At 39.6% G+C, this 22,110-nt stretch overlaps 1 protein-coding gene across 7 annotated transcripts; it reads left to right on the top strand.

Annotated features, from left to right (window-relative positions):
* Window positions 1–3,243: 3,243 nt before the first annotated feature.
* slc67a1 (solute carrier family 67 member 1) lies at window positions 3,244–20,399 on the top strand. 7 transcript variants are annotated; one of them, XM_076885399.1, is made up of 14 exons: window positions 3,244–3,398; window positions 3,538–3,715; window positions 7,051–7,148; window positions 7,263–7,408; window positions 7,560–7,692; window positions 7,917–8,029; window positions 8,782–8,892; window positions 10,377–10,477; window positions 11,131–11,232; window positions 12,499–12,619; window positions 12,878–12,950; window positions 17,587–17,672; window positions 18,155–18,275; window positions 18,433–20,399. In XM_076885399.1, coding segments are annotated over exons 2-14 (1,362 nt in total). In that variant the 5' UTR covers window positions 3,244–3,398; window positions 3,538–3,559; the 3' UTR covers window positions 18,434–20,399. The 7 variants fall into 7 exon arrangements, with proteins under 7 accessions (XP_076741514.1, XP_076741517.1, XP_012771464.2 ...); XM_076885402.1 differs by having other exon boundaries at window positions 3,245–3,460; XM_012916010.4 differs by lacking the exon at window positions 3,244–3,398 and having other exon boundaries at window positions 3,406–3,715; window positions 18,155–18,196.
* Window positions 20,400–22,110: the final 1,711 nt, after the last annotated feature.

Genomic DNA, 22,110 nt, shown 5'->3' with positions numbered 1-22,110 from the left:
TCGGAAGGTTGCCGGTTCGAGCCCCGGCTTGGACAGTCTCGGTCGTTGTGTCCTTGGGCAAGACACTTCACCCGTTGCCTACTGGTGGTGGTCAGAGGGCCCGGTGGCGCCAGTGTCCGGCAGCCTCGCCTCTGTCAGTGCGCCCCAGGGTGGCTGTGGCTACAATGTAGCTTGCCATCACCAGTGTGTGAATGTGTGTGTGAATGGGTGGGTGACTGGATATGTAAAGCGCTTTGGGGTCCTTAGGGACTAGTAAAGCGCTATATAAATACAGGCCATTTACCATACAGGCCATTTACCAGAATGGAGCCAGCTAAGAAGAGGAGGATGTCCTCCCCTGTGTGGGAACATTTTGATTTTATTCCTCCCAACAAGGTATGTAAATTTCTACAGAAGATGTATTTTCATGATACTGATGGTGCAATACAATTTATGTTGAGCTGTCTTGACTTTTGTACAAGGTGAAGTGTTTGCTATGTGCCAGGGAGCTGGGATATAACAACAACATCCATGCTTAGGCACTACAGAGCTTTGCATGAGAATAAGAGGAACACCGATTGTGGAGCAAGACCAGGTGAGCCATCAAATGCAATGATAATATAGCATGCAGTAATGTTACTAAATGATATAACAATATTATACAACTGTTATAAGTTACGTGTGTGATATTTATATTTGTGCTTTGTCTTTATTGTCTTTCCTCAGGAGAACAATCTCAAATAGATGAAGACCTGGTCAGCATGGTGCTTGAGGACTCCCAGCCATTTAGCATTGTGGAGGACAAAGGATTCAAAAGATTTGTTAAATCATTAAATCCTAGCTATGTTCTCCCCACTAAAAAGGCCATAAAAGCAGTGAAAATTTAGTTTTTACAGAATAAAATGTGAACAGACAGGACTGAGGCTCAAAGCCTCAGTGTGTAGCTGTCCATACCTCAACGTTACAAAAGCACAACTACTGTCCACACCCCAACCACACCTCACCTCACAGTAAATGATCATTTCCATTTCAAGCATTTCCAAATAATCATTTCCCATACTGCCACTATAAATATACACAGTATACTGCCATCACTACAATATAGATGTTTTACACACTCCTTTTGTTGTTGACATTTACAGGCTGTGTGCAAAATGCCACACTCTTCAAATTCATGCCAGCTATTATTTTTACGTCCAGTAGGTGTCCTGCTAGAGCAAATGAAGCTTCATGAAGCTTCGCGTTGGGGTGAACCAATTGGATGAAAAGCTTCAGTGCTTCATGGGGCTTCATCTGCCCATCACTAAATGAAACGCTTGATTGTTTGATGATCACGCTTCAGAAGCTTTGCAATTTTGAGACTGCTGCATCCCTCTGCAAGATATCTCACTATTTTTGACTTTTCTGAGCCTGTCAAGTCCTTCTTTTGACCCATTTTGCCAAAGGAAAGGACGTTGCCTAATAATTATGCACACCTGATATAGGGTGTTGATGTCATTAGACCACACCCCTTCTCATTACAGAGATGCACATCACCTAATATGCTTAATTGGTAGTAGGCTTTCGAGCCTATACAGCTTGGAGTAAGACAACATGCATGAAGAGGATGATGTGGACAAAATACTCATTTGCCTAATAATTCTGCACTCCCTGTACAGTCACATCTGCTTCAGTATCCAGTTTGAAAGTGATTTTTGCATCTTTCACTTGTATGATGGCTGTCCACGCCTGGCCGTCACTGGAAACTGAGCCTAGGAAGAAACCGTGCTCCTCTTCCTCCTCAATACTTTGCACTGTCTTGCTTTGTCTGCAGATGCGCTGGTAGTGACCTTTTTTTCCACATAAATGACATTTTGCATCATTTGCTGGGCACTCGGGTTTCGGATGTGGAGAGCCTCCGCACTTGTAGCATTTATTACTTTGTCTCTTGCTATATTGCTGTTGTGTTTTGACAGTTTTATTTTTGAACATGTTGAACTTTGTTTTGTCGTGCTTTTGCATCACTCTGTCAGCTGTTTTCGCATTTACTTGCATTACATTTGTATGCCGGCTTGCACACATACACGAGAGACACGAGAGTTCTTCTTTACTGATGTTTACTGTGCTTCTCTTAACGTACAGGTACACCGTAGAATTGGTGAATACAAATGTACAAGAAAATTATATTTCAGCATTAAAACATATTACAATATAAAATTCACAAAATATAAACAAACATACCACTTTGGCCTGCAAGTAGACAAACTGGTGTAACTGGAACTTAGGGCTTAATTTCTTCTTTCTTAGCTTGACTTTTACACGGCTAGACCGTCACCATGCGCAGCTTCTCTGACCTTACTTCCCAAAACAGGAAGTGACCTCTGCCCTTACCTTGTTGCTTTTTGATTTCTTCTGACTGCTTGGCCATATTTATAGCTTTATCCAAGTCCAAGTCTTTTTCCATCTGCATGAGCTCATACAGCCTCGTGTCGGCCAAGCCCACTACTATTCTGTCTCTTATCAGCTCATCGTGGAGCGGTCCGTAATTACAGTGCTCTGCTAATGCATGCAAGTCAGTCACGAATGCATCAACAGTCTCATTCGGCCCTTGTTTGCGCATATTAAAACGTGCACGCTCATAACAACATTTTTCCTGACAATGAAAAAGTTGTGGAAGCTATCTCTCACTTTAGCATAGTCCCGCTGGTCTACATCACTCAACTTTAGTGGTAGAGCGGTAAGACCAACTCTTTACTCACTGTATTACCATCTCCCGGCATGCATTGCCAGTGCGTAACGCGTAATTACACAATCAAACAACGAACACATACTGCCCATACAACAAATGTACCAGAGACAATTATGAATACACCACACCTCCCACTTCAAACTCAGTGATGTATAAAACAACACATTTGAATGGCACTGGGAGCTCAATTTCCACAAATTTTAACAAGAGAATGTCAAAAACCATTCTGCAGATATTCCAACAGACCTGTTTCTCACTGAAACACTGGCACAGTATAAAATGATAAAACACAAAAACGAGGCTCTTAACTGTTGAATAACTCTAATGCTATAAAAAGCGAGAAACAAATTAACCCAAATATATATTTTTCAATAAAAAAGATCTTACAGTTTTGACATGTGATATGTTGTTTTGTATCATATTAAAAAAACAACATCAATGTTATGCTCGAAACGAGACAGGGAAAATGACAGATCTCGAAAATGCTTTAATGTACGAGCCTAGAAGGAGTTCCTGAAAGCATCACTTCCTGAGGATTTTCTTTCATAGAAGTTTACGTGCCCATTGCTGTTTTTTTTAGCAGCTGCTCTGGCTGATACGTAGATAAAGACAGCGATAGGTCCGCCTGTACCGATGACCAAACAGTGTAAAGACCGGAAACTATCTTCATAACCGACTAACGTCAAACTTGGTAACGCCTTTATGTTCCAAAGTACAACCAGAGTACCGGTTGGCTAACAATTTGTGCAAGAGGTCGCTAGATCAAATGACGTTTTTGTCTGCCAGTTTACTTTTGTTGAAGAGAGTACACATTAAGGTTTTTTTTACAGCTGTTGTCAGCAAGGAACAAAAATGAGTCGAAGAGGTGAAAGAAACGAGGAAACGGACAAAGCTTCTGTTTCCTCAAATGTCGCAGACGATTCACAGAGGATGACAACAATTTACGCTGTGTATCTCATCGCCGCTTTGGATATCACATGGATGTTTTTACAGTTCTCAGTAACCCCTGTGAGTATATGACACGGGAAGAAGAAGAAGAAGCTGAAATGTCCCTATATTCCCTTTAGTGCGCACAGTTATGATTGAGGCTGGATTTACTGACGTTGATAATGCTATGGCTGAAAATCTCGTTTTAATTAAGAGTGCAAGAATGACCACTGGTCTTATATGAAACACTAACAGTAGCTATTACATACACTTATAGTAAACACTGGAGAAGGGGTATTCATATCACTGAATATCAGTGACACACAGTGAAGCATCCTGCTTTGAAATGTGCTTAATCACTGTGACAAGATAAGATAGGATAAGATGACATTTATTAGTCCCAGACTTGTGAAATTCACTTTGTTAAAGCAGCAGATATGTGGCTGTTCAGGAACATAGGCAGTATTTATACTTTGTATGGATGAGAACTATGCCAGTATGTACACGTAGCAAAGTGTTGTATTGTATTGCTAAATCTTAGGATCTTTACTAAATTTCATACTTAAGAACAGATATTGAAAATTTAGTTCCACTGCAGTGATCGAAAACATAAAGTTAGTCAACAGATTTGGATACACAAAACAAATCTGCAGTATAGAAATGCATTATCGAATACTACCCATGTATTTTCTTCCAGTTATTCTAATTTGGGTCACTCACATTCACAGCTGTGGCAAATTTAGAATCACCAGTTAACCGAACCCCATGCATTTCTTTGGACTGTTGAAGGAAGCTAGAAAGAAAACACAGGGAGAACATGCAAGCTCCACATAGAAAGGCCACTTGTACATGAGTTAATGTTTTATTGTCTTTCCAGGGGCACAAATTTGTAGTTTTTGGCACACTTATCACACATGAAACAGGAGTCAAAATTACATGATTGGAAGCATCAAAACGCCTTTTAACTATAAGCTTTTAAATGTGATAGATTAAATAGAACTACATGTATGTGGCATAATGGAAATAATCATGTTTTAAAATGTAAATTAAGGATTTTGGAAAAGAAGCAGCAGGAAACTGGCAGAAATTTAAATTTCATAATAATCTAAAAATATAAGCTAACACATCATTTAGTCATAGTGCAGTAAACATAAGTGACTCTAAAACTTTTCATTCTGTGACGTAAAATCTTCCCAACTTTGAACTCAAAGCTGAGATATGATAAAACAAAAAGGCATAGCAGGACACTCATTGCTGCCACCAAATACCTCCACCAACTCTAACACCAGCAGCACCACCTTCCTCAAATAAGGCCAATGTTCACCTGCAACACAATGCAACCCATTTAAATCAAATTGATTCACCTGGCATTTAGCTCTTTTTCTGTCACCACTTTCCATTTTACATGACATGACTCTGCTGCTAAAGATATCCTATAAAAAGAAGTTAGAGTTTGAACTGGTAGCAGCTCTACCTCGGGCCAGGTGAGTGCCACAGTGACAGTGTTTCTGCATTGTTCAGCAAAACAGTCCATTTAAATTGTGAGATAACCTACACAGAACTAGGCAAGCAAACCAGCCAATGTGTTTCAAAGTGAAAAATATTTGCACAATGTTTAGACAAAGGAGCCACTTCTGTGATAATGGCTGTGGGTGTTCATGAGGTTACCTTGAGCCGTCTTGAAATAATTCCTACATATGCTGAGCATGTCTTGGGTACTTTACCCTCACTCCAAGGACATGCTCATCCCAAACTATCTGAAGCAATTTGCTCAAATGCAGTTCTGAACCTTTCTCTTAATCTGATAAAGGTGCATGTGACAATGCCAAGATTAAATTAGATACTCCCTATCATATTGTGCCAATTTACCCTAATGAGAAAACAAGTGTTCGTCTTGTGTCCTGCACACTCCCAGTCCTCTCGCCCAAACTGATATATGTACAGTAGTGATGTTGTGTGCTACAAACGCTTCTGACAAAATTTTTCAAAAAACTTAAGTTAATGTGTGAAAACAGCTTCAGTAGGGTTTAGGTTGGGTGCTTTTGGAGTTCTCTGCTTTTTAAATTATTTTTTTTCCAAACTATCATTGCAGAAGTGCGATGTGTTTTGGCTCATGGTTCTATAGAAAAGAAATGAAGGTCCCGCTGATCTTAGGGGTTTGGCCCTGCTGTCCGACTTAAGCACATTTCTAGCAGTAGCAAATTTGCCCCACAACATCAATACAGAAAGTGAACTTACCCTTAGAAAACCCATACAGGGGCCCTAAAGGGCAAAACTGCTGTGGTTCCTGTGTGAGCACACCCACTTGGGTCTTGGGTGGGATGACTGTGGGTTTGCCCTGCCCACACACCCCCACAGTTCATCCACATCTACCCAATGTTGGCCTTGGTATGTTGGCTGGGTATTAGTTCACAGTTCTTCTAAAGTTTATGAATCAATAAAAAAAAAAAAAAGGAAGGCCTTGAATGCGAACTCTTGACTGGCATAAACAAGGATGTACTTTTATTGTGTCTGTCAAGACACAAGTTATTTTCTGACACTCATTATCACTTCTATGCTAATGACATTCAGTTGTACATGTCTTTTAAGGTCCAACAGCTGGACAGTCCACTGTTTAGTGATTGGTTCTCTAACAATGACCTCGTCTTAAACTGGTCTTAGTTCATTTTGTTCAGCAGTTAAATCCAGTGTTTAAAGTCTTGGTGTAATATTTGATTCTTCTCTGGGTTTTGGCAGTAAAGTCTATCTTACCAGGAGAGTCTTTTTCCTGTTTTTTTTCTAATTTATGTAACATTTCTGAATTGCAACATATGGTCTCTTTGGTGGATCTGGAGAAAATTAGTCATGCATTTGCATCATTGCACTTAGATTACTGTAATGCCTTGTTTTCTGGCTTGGGTAAATTCTCATTAATGTCTTTCGAAAGCAATAAAGCAAGGGAACTGTAATAAGACTATTAACACATTCAGCAGCCGAGCTCAAATCACTACCATTTTATATTCTTTAAACTGGCTCTCAGTAGATTCTACAATTTGTTTTCACATACAGAGCACTTAATGGCCAGGCTCCGGGCTGTTTGCCTTATCTTCTACCAAGCACACCTCTGCTTGTAGGCTTTGATGACAGGCTCAGAATCTAATGGTCATTCCACATACAAAAGGGCAGAGATTTAGAGCAGTCTCTCGCAACAATTAACTTTAGCTGACTCTGTGGACTCTTTCTAAAACCAGTTAAGAATCTTTTTTTAGTTTAATCAGGCTTTTCTTTGATACTTTTAATGATTTTTATTTTGGTTTTGATCTTAAATTGTTTTTGTATTGTTTTTATGGTGTTTAATTTCCTTATTTATTTTACTCGGTTTTGTGACCACTTGTCACAAAAAAATAACGGTCACTTACTTATGTTGCTCTCTATAGTATTTGGCAAAGAAGCTCGGCTTCGACACGTTGTGGTTTGGTTATTTGCAAACTACAGTTGGAGTTATTCAGCTGCTCGGGGGCCCAATGTTTGGAAGGTGAGTTTCTGTTCGCTATTTTTTGCTTGGACATTGCTCTTTACTGTTTGCCAACAGTCGGAACACAGTGTAGAAAAATGTGACTGTAGGGTCTGTTTTTTTTTTTTTTGGCAGGTTTGCAGATCTATTTGGGGCACGGACAGCTTTGTCCCTGGCATGTGCTTCAACTGTTGTCTTCTTTCTGCTGCTGGCCACAGCAGACACTCCAGCCATGTTGTTCATCCATAAAATCCCCACAGTCTTTATGCATGTCCTCCCTGGTGAGCATCAAACCTACCGTTTTTTTTATCCTTTGCTAACAATGTGGCTGAACTATTTTTACATTTATTCAGATTTATTCTAAATGTTAATTTTATTTATCCTGAATCAAGTTTCACTTGATTTTCTTCTTTGTCCCACCTGTGTCTGCAGCATCACAAATGGTTGTTACAGACCTTACAAAACCTGAGAAACGGGCCGACGCCTTATCCAAGCTTGGTCTGTGTTTTGGCATCGGTATGATAGTTGGCTCCACATTAGGCGGACAGCTGAGCAAACTCTATGGGTTAGTGTCACAGTGTGTATCATTAACAGCAGCACTGGTGTGAAACCAACCTGAGCAACCATTGACTCTTTGACAGAGCCAAAGGAAATAAAAAACATCTCTGGTTTAGGAAGACATTTTGGCTTAGGTTGGAATATTGCGCTTTTATGAAACATGGAATTCAGTCATTGTGTGTGTTTACCAAAAGTGTCCCCCATACAGCACCTTTACTTTGTATTTCTCAGGGAGAAGTTTACTGCATGTTTTGGTACTGCAGGGAGTGCCTTCAGCTTGCTGTTGGTTTTAAAGTTCATCCCCAAAAATACAAAAGCTGAAACAACCAGAGGCAACACTACAGGTAAGACATACCTACTTCTTTTCAACCTAATGGTCTCAGCTGTCTAGGTACAAAGTGGCCTTGGCTTCATGATCACAACAACAGGGATGAGCTGGTAATTTGAATCTAGCTGTCTTCATTGCACACATAAAAATTACTCAACTGGATTTTGTCACTCTCAGCTGCACTCAAACATAGTTTTTGTTATTTTTTTCTTTAAAAAACCATGACTCTGCTCTTACTTTTTTTTTTCTTTCTTTCACATTTGGGATCATCTCATAGCAAACCGTTGATGCCAATCTTTAAAATTCCATGTAATAATCCAGGTAGATTATTATCAGAATACCACTGAGTCTCTGATGTTGTGTTACTGTATCATCTTCCATAATTACATACTCAAATGTGCTTAAAATTGCAGTGTGCCATTCTTTTCCATATAGATGTATTTTAAAAAGAAAAAAGGTAATACATCTATATTTTTAGAGATGTTTGGAGAGAGTCACCTTTTGGTTGCAAATAATCCAAAGCCATGGTATGGAATGTCTGTAAAGGTTCTCAGTCATCCAGGTCATCGTAGTCAAAGGAGTTTGCAAAGAAAACTGTCTGGACTTCTTTAAGTTGCTAGAAGACATTTCACCTTTCATCCGAGAGCAGCACTGAAATTTCCCTGGGACTTCTCTACATACATGTTATCCTACCTTGACTTATTGGTAGAAACACATAACACATAATGAGATGGTAATTGTACCTCTTGCACTTTGATTTTACTTCAGATGACAACAGAAGAAAGTCAGTATTCAATCTGAGTGAGATTACGAGGCTGATGAAGTTTCCAACAGTGATGCAGACTTTCATTATCAAGATAGTCGCAGGTTTGCCATCAGGTGAGACTTTAAGTGTGAAGATGTTTTGGTTTAAGCCTTTGCAATATACAAATGTTGTGTCTCTTCCTAATATCACTGTGTTTAAGTTACACACTCTTTAAATGTTTTTCTTTTTTGCCATTTTGTTTTTGGAGGTTACCTATGGTGATATGTTCTGATTGGGCTCATTTACATTTATGTGTATTAAAATGGGTATGAATATGTAGCTAAATTTGTGGATGCTCATGTTAAACCAGGACAAAATTTTAAATAATTCTGGTCAAACATCTGTGAGCCAAATGTTCAGGCTTCATACTCTTGTGATGGCTCAGCTATAAAAGGCTCGATGGGGGTTCGTCATCACCCTGCTGGGCAGGCAGGTGGGCAGCATGGACCCCCAGATTTGTGAATGCGATAACTCGAGAAAAAGGCAACATAGGAGTTTCAAATTGATACCATAGGTGTTTCTACTAAAAGGTTCTGATGAGTTTGAATCCTGAAGTTTTGTGAAAACCTTGTGAACACGATAATTTGAGAACAAGGCAGAGTACACAGAAGCCCCAACTGGACCTTCTGGAATTGCAAGGAGCAGCCAATTGGAAGCAAGTTTGTGTAAAGGGAAGTTGGCCTTACAGGAGCAGGCTTTAGACAAATGGCACCAAGAATAACTTCAAGATAAATACAACTGTAACATGTCTGTGAAGGTTCTCAGTCATCCAGGTCATCGTAATCTAAGGAGCTTGCAAAGAAAAGCGTCTGGACTTCTTTAAGTTGCTTGAAGACGTTTCACCTCTCATCCGAGAAGCGTCAAATGGTGGGGAGTCCCAGATTTAAACCTAGTGGGAGTATCCCCCCACAGAGGGACAAAAGGACCCCCTGATGATCCTCTAATCGCCTGAGCCAAGGCGTATCTTGAGCCAAGGTGTAGCTTCTCGGATGAAAGGTGAAACGTCTTCAAGCAACTTAAAGAAGTCCAGACGCTTTTCTTTGCAAGCTCCTTTGAATACAACTGTAACATTGTAAATCAGCATATTAGGCCAGCACTGAAGTTAAGCGATCGTGGCTCAAGAGTTGGGAGTTCGCCTTGTAATCGGAAGGTTGCCGGTTCGAGCCCCGGCTCGGACAGTCTCGGTCGTTGTGTCCTTGGGCAAGACACTTCACCCGTTGCCTACTGGTGGTGGTCAGAGGGCCCGGTGGCGCCAGTGTCCGGCAGCCTCGCCTCTGTCAGTGTGCCCCAGGGCGGCTGTGGCTACAATGTAGCTTGCCATCACCAGTGTGTGAATGTGTGCGTGAATGGGTGGATGACTGGATATGTAAAGCGCTTTGGGGTCCTTAGGGACTAGTAAAAGCGCTATATAAATACAGGCCATTTACAGGCCATTTAAGCAGCCCTGAAAACATTTTGCAAACAGAAAATTAAATTGCCACAAAGAGACACAAAGCCAACTTTGATGGTGTCATCATAAATCATATGTAAATCTAACAAAATTGTTTTGTGCTCGAAGGCATTTTTCAAGTGATGTTTTCTATCATTGCACTGGAGTTCTTTAAGCTGCAACCTGAGCAGAATGGCTACCTGATGGCCTATTTTGGCATCGTCCAAATGGTAAGACTGAAATCCAAAATGAATTGGTGCATTTTAGCCTTTTCAAGTTTTCTACGTTTTGTTATATTACAGACCAAAATTCACTTATGATTCACTTGTTGAATTTAGACTAAATGACAAATTAAGGAACAGGTTTTTGGAGTATTTTGTTTGTTTTTCTTTTTTCTTTAACAACTGAAAGAATAAAACAGTGTTTGCAGACGTATCCTTGCTCGCACTTGGGGTTGAGCTCTGATGGTTCCTACATGAAACAACAGTCCCCAATATGCTTCAATAACTTCATTAGACCTGTGATTAGTTGAATTCATGAATTAGGAAAGTTACTTACAGATCTGTTTAAGGTCTTGCAGTTGTCAGACTAAAAAAACCCAACCTGTGATAGCCTCTTATTGTCAGATGGGGAACTTTTGGAACCACCAACAGTCGTCCAAGATATTCCAATATAGCTAAGCTAAGTAGTCTGGTCTTTGTCAGAGAGATTACCAAGAAGCCAGTGGTCACTGACTAAAAGATTCACTTTTTATTTTTTTTGTAGAAAACTCTAAAGGATCTGAAAACTTTTCAAATGGACTGTATGTGATATGTTGGGGGGTTGAGCTTAAGCTTATACCAGACTGCAAGATGAAATGAGTAAAACCCAGATGTTTGTTCAGGTTATTCAAGGAGGAGTGATCGGTCGGCTTACGGCAAGATACTCTGACAATTCATTGCTGCTTCTATCCATTGGAGTGTCCTCTTTTGTGGGACTGGCTCAGGTATGCACAAAACATAAGCACACACCCCTTAGAGAGAAAGTATTCACTCAAGTACTCCATAGCTTTTCTTTTTAAGAAGCAAAACTCTTGTCTTAGCTTGATGAAAAAAAAATGTTTCCATTGTTTGATGCAAATAAAATGAAAAGTTTTAACCCCCCTTTTTTTTTACCATGAGGTTTTTTTTTAATAGTAAATCTTACTACAACTTTTACTATTGCTTGGTATTGAACTTCTGTGATATTGTGCTTGTATACAGGTGAACAAGTATTCAAAAAAGTACAAGTGTGAATTTGTTAGGGTATTTTTTGTTTGTTTTATTATTATGAATGTGTTCATGTTTCTTGGTGTTTAGCAGCTCAGATAAGAGCCCAAGAGCTTGTTCAACAGCTTGAGATTGCTGGTTGGCACCGGGTGAAATCCGTCACAAACAGGTTGCTGCAGCGGAAACCTCTTTGTGATTGGTTTGGTTGCTGCTAGAGTACTGCGGCCACTCATAGTTTGCATGGAAGGAATGTCAACTAATTAACTTGAAAAAGTGAAAGGTGAAAATGTCCGTCGCAAACATTAAATGGAGAGCGTTCGGTGACCAGAGGATATCAAGTGCTTGGTGACTGCTTTAGGCCTGCATGGCTGGGACTTCCAATGGACTGTGAACCACTCACAACTAGTTGAGAAATACTCAATTTTCCCCAACAACTGGTGGTTGCCAAGTGGTTGGTAACCACCAGTTGTGACTGGGGCGTAAAACTGTATCAATTCATAGCAGAGCTTTGAATTGATACATCAATATGCTAACAGCCACATTTACATGTTTCGTACATGGTGCTGCCCCTAACAGGCCTCACTATCAGTTAACCCCTTTGCCACACTGCCAAAGCCCCTTAAGACAGATATTTGGATTCACAGCTGAATTGGGGAGTGTCATCAAATCAAATCAAAATTTATTTCTATAGCACATAATAATACATCAAAGTTGACCAAAGTCCTTCAAAGTTGGTCAGAGCAATAGTATAAGACAGAATAAAAAGAAACAGTTAAAAGGAGGGCAGGAAACAATATGAACAATATGGGTAAAAAAAAAAATCCTCATAGAAATCCAGAGCAAAAACTTAATCAATAGCACAGCCCATTAGAGTTCTGCTGCAGGCATTTCTTTGGACTCGTTGTGACAGCAACCCCTATTAAACATAATTACCTAGCAATGAATATAATGTGCCATTGAACCCCTTGCTGAAAACTGTTTATTTCTGATATTTCTCTGTACAGGCATATATACAGAATGTGTGGCAGTTCTGCTTTAACATCCTCCCGATGATGTTTTCTCTCAGTGTGTTTAATGCCATCACAGACAGCATGCTCACCAAGAGTGTACCGTCCTCTGACACAGGTGAGACCATCCCGCTTTACTTTATTACAACCAGATGGTGTTTGACAGGCTCTACTTTTAAAAAGCTTTATTTTAGATCACTTGATGTGTGACTGCATTTGAATAAAGCTGCTTTAAACTTAAAGAAGCAAAGACACTCCAGCATTCCAAGATAAAATGTAATAATATCAAATAAAATGGTTTAGAAAACTACAGGTGAACCTATTGTGAAATAGTGTAAAGAATTATTGCCAGTTTTAATCTTGTTCTCATTTGCAGGCACAATGCTGGGACTGTGCGCATCTGTTCAATCTCTGCTTCGCACAGTTGGACCTACTATAGGGGGCTTCCTGTATGTGAACTACGGCATTTCCTCTATAGGTTTAATCCAGTTTTTCGTGAATATTGCTGTGTTTGTCTACCTGCTACAGCGACGACTCAACAAGACAGCCGAGCAGCGAAAGTGACACCTCTCAGTCTTTTTGTCTCACTTGTTCAAAAACTCAAAAAAGGAGAGGAGATGGAAATCAGCTGTTGATTTTAAAAACAAGCATCATATACACACATATTTCCCTTTTTTTAGTAACTGCCATAATTAGATCATATCCCATTATTCCAGATTTTGTGCTGTTCAAGTTTCTGTTGATTCAGTGTCAGATCACTAGATGGCACCAAATCCTCTATTTTACTGGCTGATGGTTTTATTGGCTCGTTGTTCACATAAACATCAGAGTTTAATCAGTTTGATTATGATTGAAAACAGGGCCAACTCCATTGCTACTACAATTTAGAATAAAAGTTAATTTTCTTAAGTTATTGTTTTGCATTAAACTTTTGGAAATGCTTTTGTTTTTTCTATATAAATTTAAAGTCAGGAATGCACTGTAGACTTGCCTTTGCACTGAAAAGGACCAATCTTAACCATGCTTTTTAATGGCTGTAAACTTTCATATAAATAAATGTGTGAGGGGGAAAAAAAGCAAATTTAATAATAATAATTGCCAGAATAGTTCAGAGACTTTGATGCCAGTGCTGTCCTGGTACACCCTTAGTATCACCCAGCCAGGCTTCAACTCACCACTGTAAGTAAAATACTTTGATTTACTTGTTCATATTTAGGTTTAGAATGATGTGGTGAAAAAAAGTGAACTGATAAAATACAACATGTTAAAGATTAAACCAGTGGTTACCAAACCTTTTTTGTTCTGTTTCACCTCATGTTAAACATGTGATGTATATAAAGTCGCTGGAGCGTTTCTGGGTATTTTGGCAACCCACAAAAAGTCTTAAGTGCCCCCAATATCCAGTAACCACCAACTGTAATTAAGTAACTAAAATACATTTACAGAGCTTAACTAGTGTCCTCTGATTTTGCTTACCTTTGTTCACTTTAACTTTTGAAAAATATATTTTCAATACTTTTCAAAAGTATTGAAAATATTAAATATAGGTTTGATTTCTTTGCATGTGTGGATTGGATGGGATGTTACCGACATCTGGTGAGAAGTTCATCTCGATAGCACATTTAGAAATACATCTACTTAGAAAACTGGTGACGTGTTCAAAACTAATTTTACCTGCTGTATTTAAAATTATTGAATATTTCAGGCCTAAAGCATTCATTAACTCTTTATTTATTTCTTGTATATTTCTTATACAGTTTAGAAACACAGATCAGTTTTGGTTTAGCATTTTTAGCATCCAGCTGTGTGCTGTGTAAGTGACATCAGTGTCACCAGTAGAGTTTCTCCTTATACAAACTAAGCAGTCCAGATGAACACAAAATACATGATTGTGTGTGTATCTTGCTCTCTCTAGATCACACAGCGCAGTGTGAATAGGGATTCTTGTTTATACACCAGGTGACTCAGGTGTAATTATAGTAAACAGAGTCACAATAAAGATTAGGATTAAAGATTAAGATTAAATTTCCAGCATATGTCAGCCTGTTCATGGTATCAAGTACTTGAGCTAGCAGGAATGGACTACCCACACAGAGTGTCTGATGAAGCAGTTGATGGAGGGGCTGAAAGTGCTTGAAAGCTGTCCTCTGCCTTAATGAAGATCAAAGAAATTAGCAAGAAGGTGTTTAAAAAGAAGTCGAAATGCCTATAACAGCTTGGCTCAATGACAGGCTGCTGTAGATGAAGCAATTGTAGAAATGTTCAGAGCTCGCATCACTGAGCTAGCAGCAGAGAGGTCTTCCACACGGCGTACCGGTAGAAATGTCGTTTTTACTACATGTATTCTTATAGGCTTCCTTGTCCTGACGTTTCGACTTAAGATAAAAGAAAATTTAAGAAATCATTTAAGCAAATGCTGAGAGAACTTAATTCAGAGAGTAAACAAACCACAAATGTATAAAAATAAAAACTGGCCATAGCCAAATCTCTGCACCTGGTGATAAAAACACTCAACAGAAGGTCAGAACAGCCTTTCTTGAGGATAATTCAATAATATGACACAGGCCGATATGAGTTCCTGGATATTCCAAAGGAAAAACCAAATCCTTCCAACCCATCACACCCTCCTTGAGCGTGGTTTTGCTGGAGGTTTCTTCCTGTTGAAAGGGAGTTTTTCTGTCCCACTGCTGCCAAGGGCTTGCTCTGATTTGGAGGGTTTCTGTCTAACAATGTAAGATCTTTACTCTGCAATATAAAGAACCTTGAGACAGCTGTTAGTGTGGCGTTATATTAATATACTGAATTAAAGTGAATTCTTTGTCCATGCTTAAAGAAACACGAAGAACAAATCTACTTTGGCCTGAACTTTAAAACGAAATCAGAAATCTGGTAAAAAAAAAAAAATGTTGAAATATCATCTTAAAATCAAAATCAGTCCAGGCTTCGTCCTTCACACAGTTCATAATAACTACATGAAGGAAGAGATTTTTTTCTCTTCCTTCATGTTGTTTATATAAGCTGCGTGATGGTAGAGGAAATATGCATATTATGGAGAAGAAATATACTTCAATGGGGATTTGTAAAAAAATTTTAATCAAATTTAATCAGGAAGTTTCTGAATTGGTGTTTTCATAATGGTATTGTCTATCTTTTATTATTAAAATCATTAACTTTAATCAAACATTCATGTAAAGGGCATGCAAAAATAATTTTTGCATAGTGTTGCAGACATGTTCCAAATACATTTCTTTTATTCAACATTTCATGAAGAAAGAGCAAAGAAAACCGAATACGTGCATCTGTGGATTGAGTGACATTTGTGAGGACTGCCTTTGCCAGAGTTGGCTATTCTGTGCAGCTCGGATCAGTCTGGAATGATTTGGATGAGTGAATAAGTCTGGAGTTAAATAAAAAGTGAATTTAAAAAAAAAGTATTTGTATCAAAAAAATAGCTCACATAAAAAATTTCCATACTCTGAGAGGGATAAATAAAACCTTCATCACAGTGTGGACAGTAGTCTGCTTCCTCTGGCTGTCAAGCTGCTGCATGTTGGAGTGATGTCATAAAATCTGGAGCAGGTGTTTTCATTGTTTCTACAAAATAAGCTCATTTTGAATGTTGTCGTTGTTTTTAAAATAATATGATCGGCAATCCTGGATTGAAAACAAACAGTCAAACAAAAAAGTTGGCAGATGTCAGTGAGGTGATTTATTTTCGTTCCCTCCCCCCCCCCCCCCCCCCCCCCCCCCCAAAAAAAAAAGAAATAGCAGGAAAATTCCAGAATTTTTATAAATTATATTTTAAGAGACGTTTTGAAGCTAAGCATAAAAGTATAAAAAAATAAAAAATCTAGATTAAAACTGCATTTACTTACAAGGGTGTTTAGAAAACACCTTTTAAATGATGATTAAAGTAAAACCCCCAAAAGCCAAAGCGAGAAGATAGGAAGGATGTGTTTATTAAGTTTTAGTTGGCACCCTGCTCAGGTGAACCTCACCTTTAATGTGATCAGCTGCCTCAGTGTGAATTCTATCTTTTCAGGCTGATCCCACACCTGCCCTCACTCATTACTCGCTGGAGTCCAAGCCATCAAATGTCTTCCATAGGTGTAGAGTGTCAGTGCAGCTCGTAAAACACAAGGAGCATTATTATTATTAACCTTTATTTTACCAGGAAAAGTCCCATTGAGATTAAAAACCTCTTTTTCAAGGGAGTCCTGGCCAAGAGGCGACAACATGTTAAAATTACAAAGTTACATACATGTTATAAGTAACATAGCATGCTCTTGAATCTCCTGTCTCTGCCGCTTTATGTGAGTCAAAGGAGCTGCAGATGGAGCTGAAGGGTGTCACTGTATCTACGGACCCAGGCCGGGGGGGTGATGCAGTCCTGACCACTGGAGGGGGTGCCTTGTTACACTTGGCCATTTGAGTCAGGGGGACCTGGGACAATGCTGCTGTTAACACTCCTGATGGGGACCTTTGGGTCCTCTGAAAGTTTAATGTGACTCTGCGAGCGACCTACACTCACTGAGGTCAGAGATGAGCGCTGCCCGGCGATGGTCCAGGGTTTCCTTGTGTCAGCGCACTGGAAACTAAATGCCAGTGGGGGGGGGCCGTCAGGTCCCAGGCTTGTTTTGTCCCCTGTGGTATAGATAATGAGGCATCTGTCTCCACCTGCCGCATGGAGAGATGAGGCTCACTGTCTCTTTTAAAAAGAGCACAGGTTACCTATCTGATTTGTTCGAGGCAGGCCAGGGACATGATCTGTAGCAGAGAAGCCTTCAGTCTAAATGTTTTATACCGAGGCTTTCTTACTTCATTCTGTGCAGCACCACACGGTGCTCCTTATCAGAAGCACACTGATCAGTGTCTTGTGAGGTACATCTAGAAAATTACCATCCATATCAATCAAACATGAGACAGTCTAACCAAAATGTAATTACTTTCACCCCAAGTCAGTGCGACTTTTGTCCATTAGGTAATAGTCTTTAATTACGTCGGTAAAAGAATGTCATGAACTGTTTTACAGCAGAGTGCTGATTCTTGTTCAGAGTTTATAAAAACCTGATGTGTCATTGACAGAAGCTCAACATGGCTGCACAGCTCCTGGTCCATCATCCTTCCAGCAGACCTCATGGAACTCTTGGAGTTGGCCACTGGAGTGAAAGGTGATCTTAGGGGTTTTTTGTCTTGGTGTAATCAGACAGCGACATCATCAATCATGAGCAGGGGAATTACAGTGGGTTACAATAGGTGATAAGATAATGAGTGGGGCCACAGCGACCTGGTGAGGGACAGCTCGAGTTCCCGTTCTGATTACACGGCAGCGGCTTGACTTTGTTGTAAACGGCTGAGGACACTGGCTGTGCAATTCCAAGATGAAGAAAGGAGTTTTTTTTTCTAATTGTGTCAGGCCTATGAAGTTAAAATTAAAATATTTATTTATATTTAATTTTTGTTTTCAGACAGACATGTGATATATACATATAATGCATGAAATGGCAATAATGCAATTTCTAAAGGGTTTCAGCAGATTATGAGATCATTGTGTAGCAGGTAGACTTAAACTACAGAATCAGTGAAGTTGAATAAAAATGGACGAATACTATTAGTTACCATCCATCTATCTATTTTGTCCCTACTTATCCAGTTCAGGGTAGTGGTGATGTGGTCCTATCCCAGCTGCCACAGGGTGAGAAGCAGGGTACATCCTGGACCTTCATGGTGCCATGGGCTTTGGACTGTTTGGGTTTTGCTTCTTTTAATCATTGGTTGTATTATTTATATTTGTCCTTTATCTCCCAGCATTCTCAGTTCCTTGATTAAGTACTATTTAGTTTATTCCCTTTTGTGTTTCATTCTGTTCTGTTTTCTCTGGAGTAAATATCAAATGTGCACTGAAGCAGCTATCATTTGCTCTATTTTCAGAGTCATTTCAGTTGCTTACATGAGATTGTGAGAAGTGGAAAAAGTCCAGGGTGTGTGTTGTTTCACACATTTGAAGACAAGCTGCCCCCTCCTCAGTGAAGAGCATGCTCAGCCTTGTGTCAGGAGGCTCAGAGCCCCATGACGCCTGGCCTGTCCTGCACGCTCTGGTCCACACTCTCACTCCCTGACATGTGCCAGCGATCGCTAATCCTCCACTGACGCCTCTCGGAAGCATCACATTCAACAACAGAACAATAAATGCCCACTGCACTGACCTCAGAGGATTGTCGCCTCTTGCTACATCAGCCAGGATCTCCCATCCTCTGCTTGTGGAAGACCATATTGGTTACATAGAAGCTAATATGGCATAACACAAAAGGCTTCTTTATGACACATGTGGCTGCATGAAAAGTCTTTGTTGTCTTTAGGATTAAGAGTTGGAGATTTGAATGTTTGAAGGTAATATGTCTAAAAGACAGGATGTTGATTGAATTTTAATTACAACAGAGCCGATTAGATAACAATATGGTGCAGGAGTTAAAAGCGGGAAACATGTGCGTCTGTTTGAATTTCCAGCCATAAGCTTTGTTTGGATGTTGTTTGGATGACTCATACAGAGCAGCATCTGTGTTCTCCAGAGATAAATCTGACCATTATTGGTCATATTGTTTAGACTATCCTGTATGATGTAATGACATGTTGTGTGGGTATTTTGAGTTCTTAATACAGCAGAAACAATTGAAGTTATTGCTGGATTTATCTGGGATTTACTGTAGCTGGATGGGTCCATTTCAAAATTCAGGATAGGATAAAGTTCTAACAATTCTGAGAATCAGTTATCAGCCGTGTTCCTTCTGCGCATCAGCAAGGCACTGTGAAAATTGGCCTTTACTCTAGGTTAAAAGAGCTTACATGTCTATGATATTTAGTCAGGGTACTGATTTCCTCACTCTGATTATCACAACATTTGGGTGACAGATGGTGTGTCAGTGGTAATCCCAGCTACCCATCAGCTTGACCCTTTGCAGTGAGCCACCTCCTCCCAAACGATCATGCAGCACCCTCGTCCCCAAAATCTCACCAAGCCTGCTGAGCTACGCAGCCAAAGAGCTGCTTTAAACTGGTGAGTAATGGCTGTGTCAGCAGTCAGTAGATGAGCCTGAGGGTTGGGGAAGGGTTAATGGGCAGTGGGCGGGTATAAGAGCCCCATTGGATCCATTGTTAACACCAGACGTACAGTAAACACTTACTGTACTGTGAATTCATGCCAACTGCAAACACAAAAATAATGTGATTCAAATGATAATATGAATAGCTCGTTTGTTCTTTAACAGCATAAAACTGTAAATAATTCTGTTTTTTCTTCATGAGCATCTGGAAACAATACATACCTGAACTCAACTTTCCAGATCAAAAAAAAGTAAACCACATTAACAGAACATAAACTATCACCCTAACTTTTTTGTACAGTCAAAAAAGGGCATGATAACCAGGTGACACAAAAATGTACCCCCCGGTATGACTCATTGTATAAATGCCACAGTTTTGAATTTTCTGAAATTGAAAAGTCTGCATCTGTCTCCTGATTTTGTGATAATTTGCGCACATTTTTTCTCTCTCTGACATGCCTTTTAGAAAGTACAACTCGCTTTCATTTTGTAAAACAAAGTAGTGGCATTGTATTGTTAACTTCACAAAATATTGCAATGGTCAGTTAAGTTGCCTCATTTGCTGTAAGCTTCTTGTTTCCTCTGCATTTCCACGGGGGTCCTAATCTCATCTAAAGTCATCTGCCTTAATCCACAGCAGCAGAAGCAGTGGTTGAAGTAAATTAGGTCTTTGACTGATAGCCATCTGCCAACAAATGTATAAACAGTTTGTTTTACTGCTGCTAATGCAGAAATGAAATGTAGACAGAGAAAAGTAGATGTACATAATCTGACATTAAAAATGACTTTAATGGAAAATGACAGATTATTTATTGAATCACTTTCAACATTTTGTTTTTAAAATTATTGGAAAAAAACACTGCTGATAGGAGCATAAATAATTACTCATGTGTTTTGAAGATGCAAGTTTTAGGTTTTTTTTTAGAGATGGACCGATCCGATATTACGTGTTGGTCCGATACTGACGTAAATTGCTGGATCGGATATTGGAGAGAAATAAAAAATGTAATCCGATCCATTAAATATCAAAAAAGCACCTCACAAAACTTGTGACACGGCATAACTCGGCTCATAACCGTAGCACGTCGCAGCAGTATGCATCACGTGGGCTGTGTGTATTTGTAGCCTTGCTACCAAACCAGCATTTAATCTCCGAGGAAGTTATCCCAGAGAGAAGTAAAGCAAGTGTGTAAGTTCATCTCTGAATGTTTGTAAAGCATTAAGCTTAACAACCGATATATGGAGCGACTGCCTCTGACTGTCTCTCTCGCTCCCTCTCCTGCTGCTACTTCAATCATGAAACTGATTAATGATCAGCTGATCAGCTTTTCTGTCGCGAGTCCGTCTCTCTTGTTTGTTTTTGGCCCACTTTGCACCAGAAAGAGGAAACCAGCGGCTAAACAACAGCAGCATGTTTAACCTTGATAAGCTGTTGTTAGAATTTATTTAATATTTCTTTCTACACCAGGATCCTTTTCTACGTAGCTGACGGTTGGTAACTGTGCAGGGGCGGATATAGCAAAGTTTAGCCAGGGGGGCCGATAGGCAGTGTTGGGGAGTAACGGAATACATGTACCGCCGTTACGTATTTAAAATACAAAATATGAGTAACTGTATTCCGTTACAGTTACTGTTTAAAAAGGTGGTATTTAGAATACAGTTACTTTGTTGAAATAAATGGATTACACGGCAGTACTTTCCGGTTTCATATTGTTGCGGGTCAGGACTGTTTGGGTTTTGTTTGACAGCTACGTTCTGTTGTTACAGGTGGCAGCGTTGCGGTTGCCATGGTTACAGGGTGACGCTCTCTCTCTGCGTGTTTCCTGGGTGAGAGAGCGCCTTTTTGTTGTTGTGCTAAGCTAATAGGCAGAATGCTACAGGTATAGCTCTAAAGAATGTAGCATCATGGGCAGTGTAGTCCGTGCTGCAGGGAGAATGGAGTGCCATACCCGTTATGTGTCTGTGAGCGCGAGAAGGGAGAAAAAGGCGAGTGGAAAAGTATGAAACAATAAGTTCCATTGGAGCAGCCTTTCAACGCCTCTCTTTGTCTCTCGCAAGCAAAGTTGACCGACACAACAAAGTAAAGCTATTTTTCGGCTACGAGCCCGACACAGAATCCGCCGTATTAGTCAGAGGTCCAGTTCGGAGCCGCGGACCTTCAGTAACAGTAATAAATCACAGCAATAGTACATTCACGTAGTTGTAAAAAGCATGATAATATATTAAGTAATCCAAAGTATTCAGAATACATTACTCTCATTGAGTAACGTAACGGAATACGTTACAGAATACATTTTGGGGCATGTATTCTGTAATCTGTAATGGAATACATTTTAAAAGTAACCTTCCCAACACTGCCGATAGGGCATTAACATGGAAAAAGGGGGCACAAAGACATACTTTTCTTTCTTATTCTCATTTTTAAATAAATAATTATCTGAATCTTATACCCAAAGTTTTAATCTGATGTAAAATGAATAGAAGTCCATTACTGTATATAGTGACTATT

Source organism: Maylandia zebra, linkage group LG1 (genome assembly GCF_041146795.1).
Source record: "Maylandia zebra isolate NMK-2024a linkage group LG1, Mzebra_GT3a, whole genome shotgun sequence".
Classification (NCBI taxonomy): domain Eukaryota; kingdom Metazoa; phylum Chordata; class Actinopteri; order Cichliformes; family Cichlidae; genus Maylandia; species Maylandia zebra.
This window is presented reverse-complemented; position numbering and strand designations above follow the sequence as displayed.

Coding starts and splice junctions, on each gene's coding strand:
- slc67a1 (XM_076885399.1), top strand. CDS start 3,560: ATGAGTCGAAGAGGTGAAAGAAACGAGGAAACGGACAAAGCTTCTGTT. Junction 7,693..7,916: donor CAGCTGAGCAAACTCTATGG/GTTAGTGTCACA, acceptor TGTATTTCTCAG/GGAGAAGTTTACTGCATGTT. Junction 11,233..12,498: donor CTTTTGTGGGACTGGCTCAG/GTATGCACAAAA, acceptor TTCTCTGTACAG/GCATATATACAGAATGTGTG.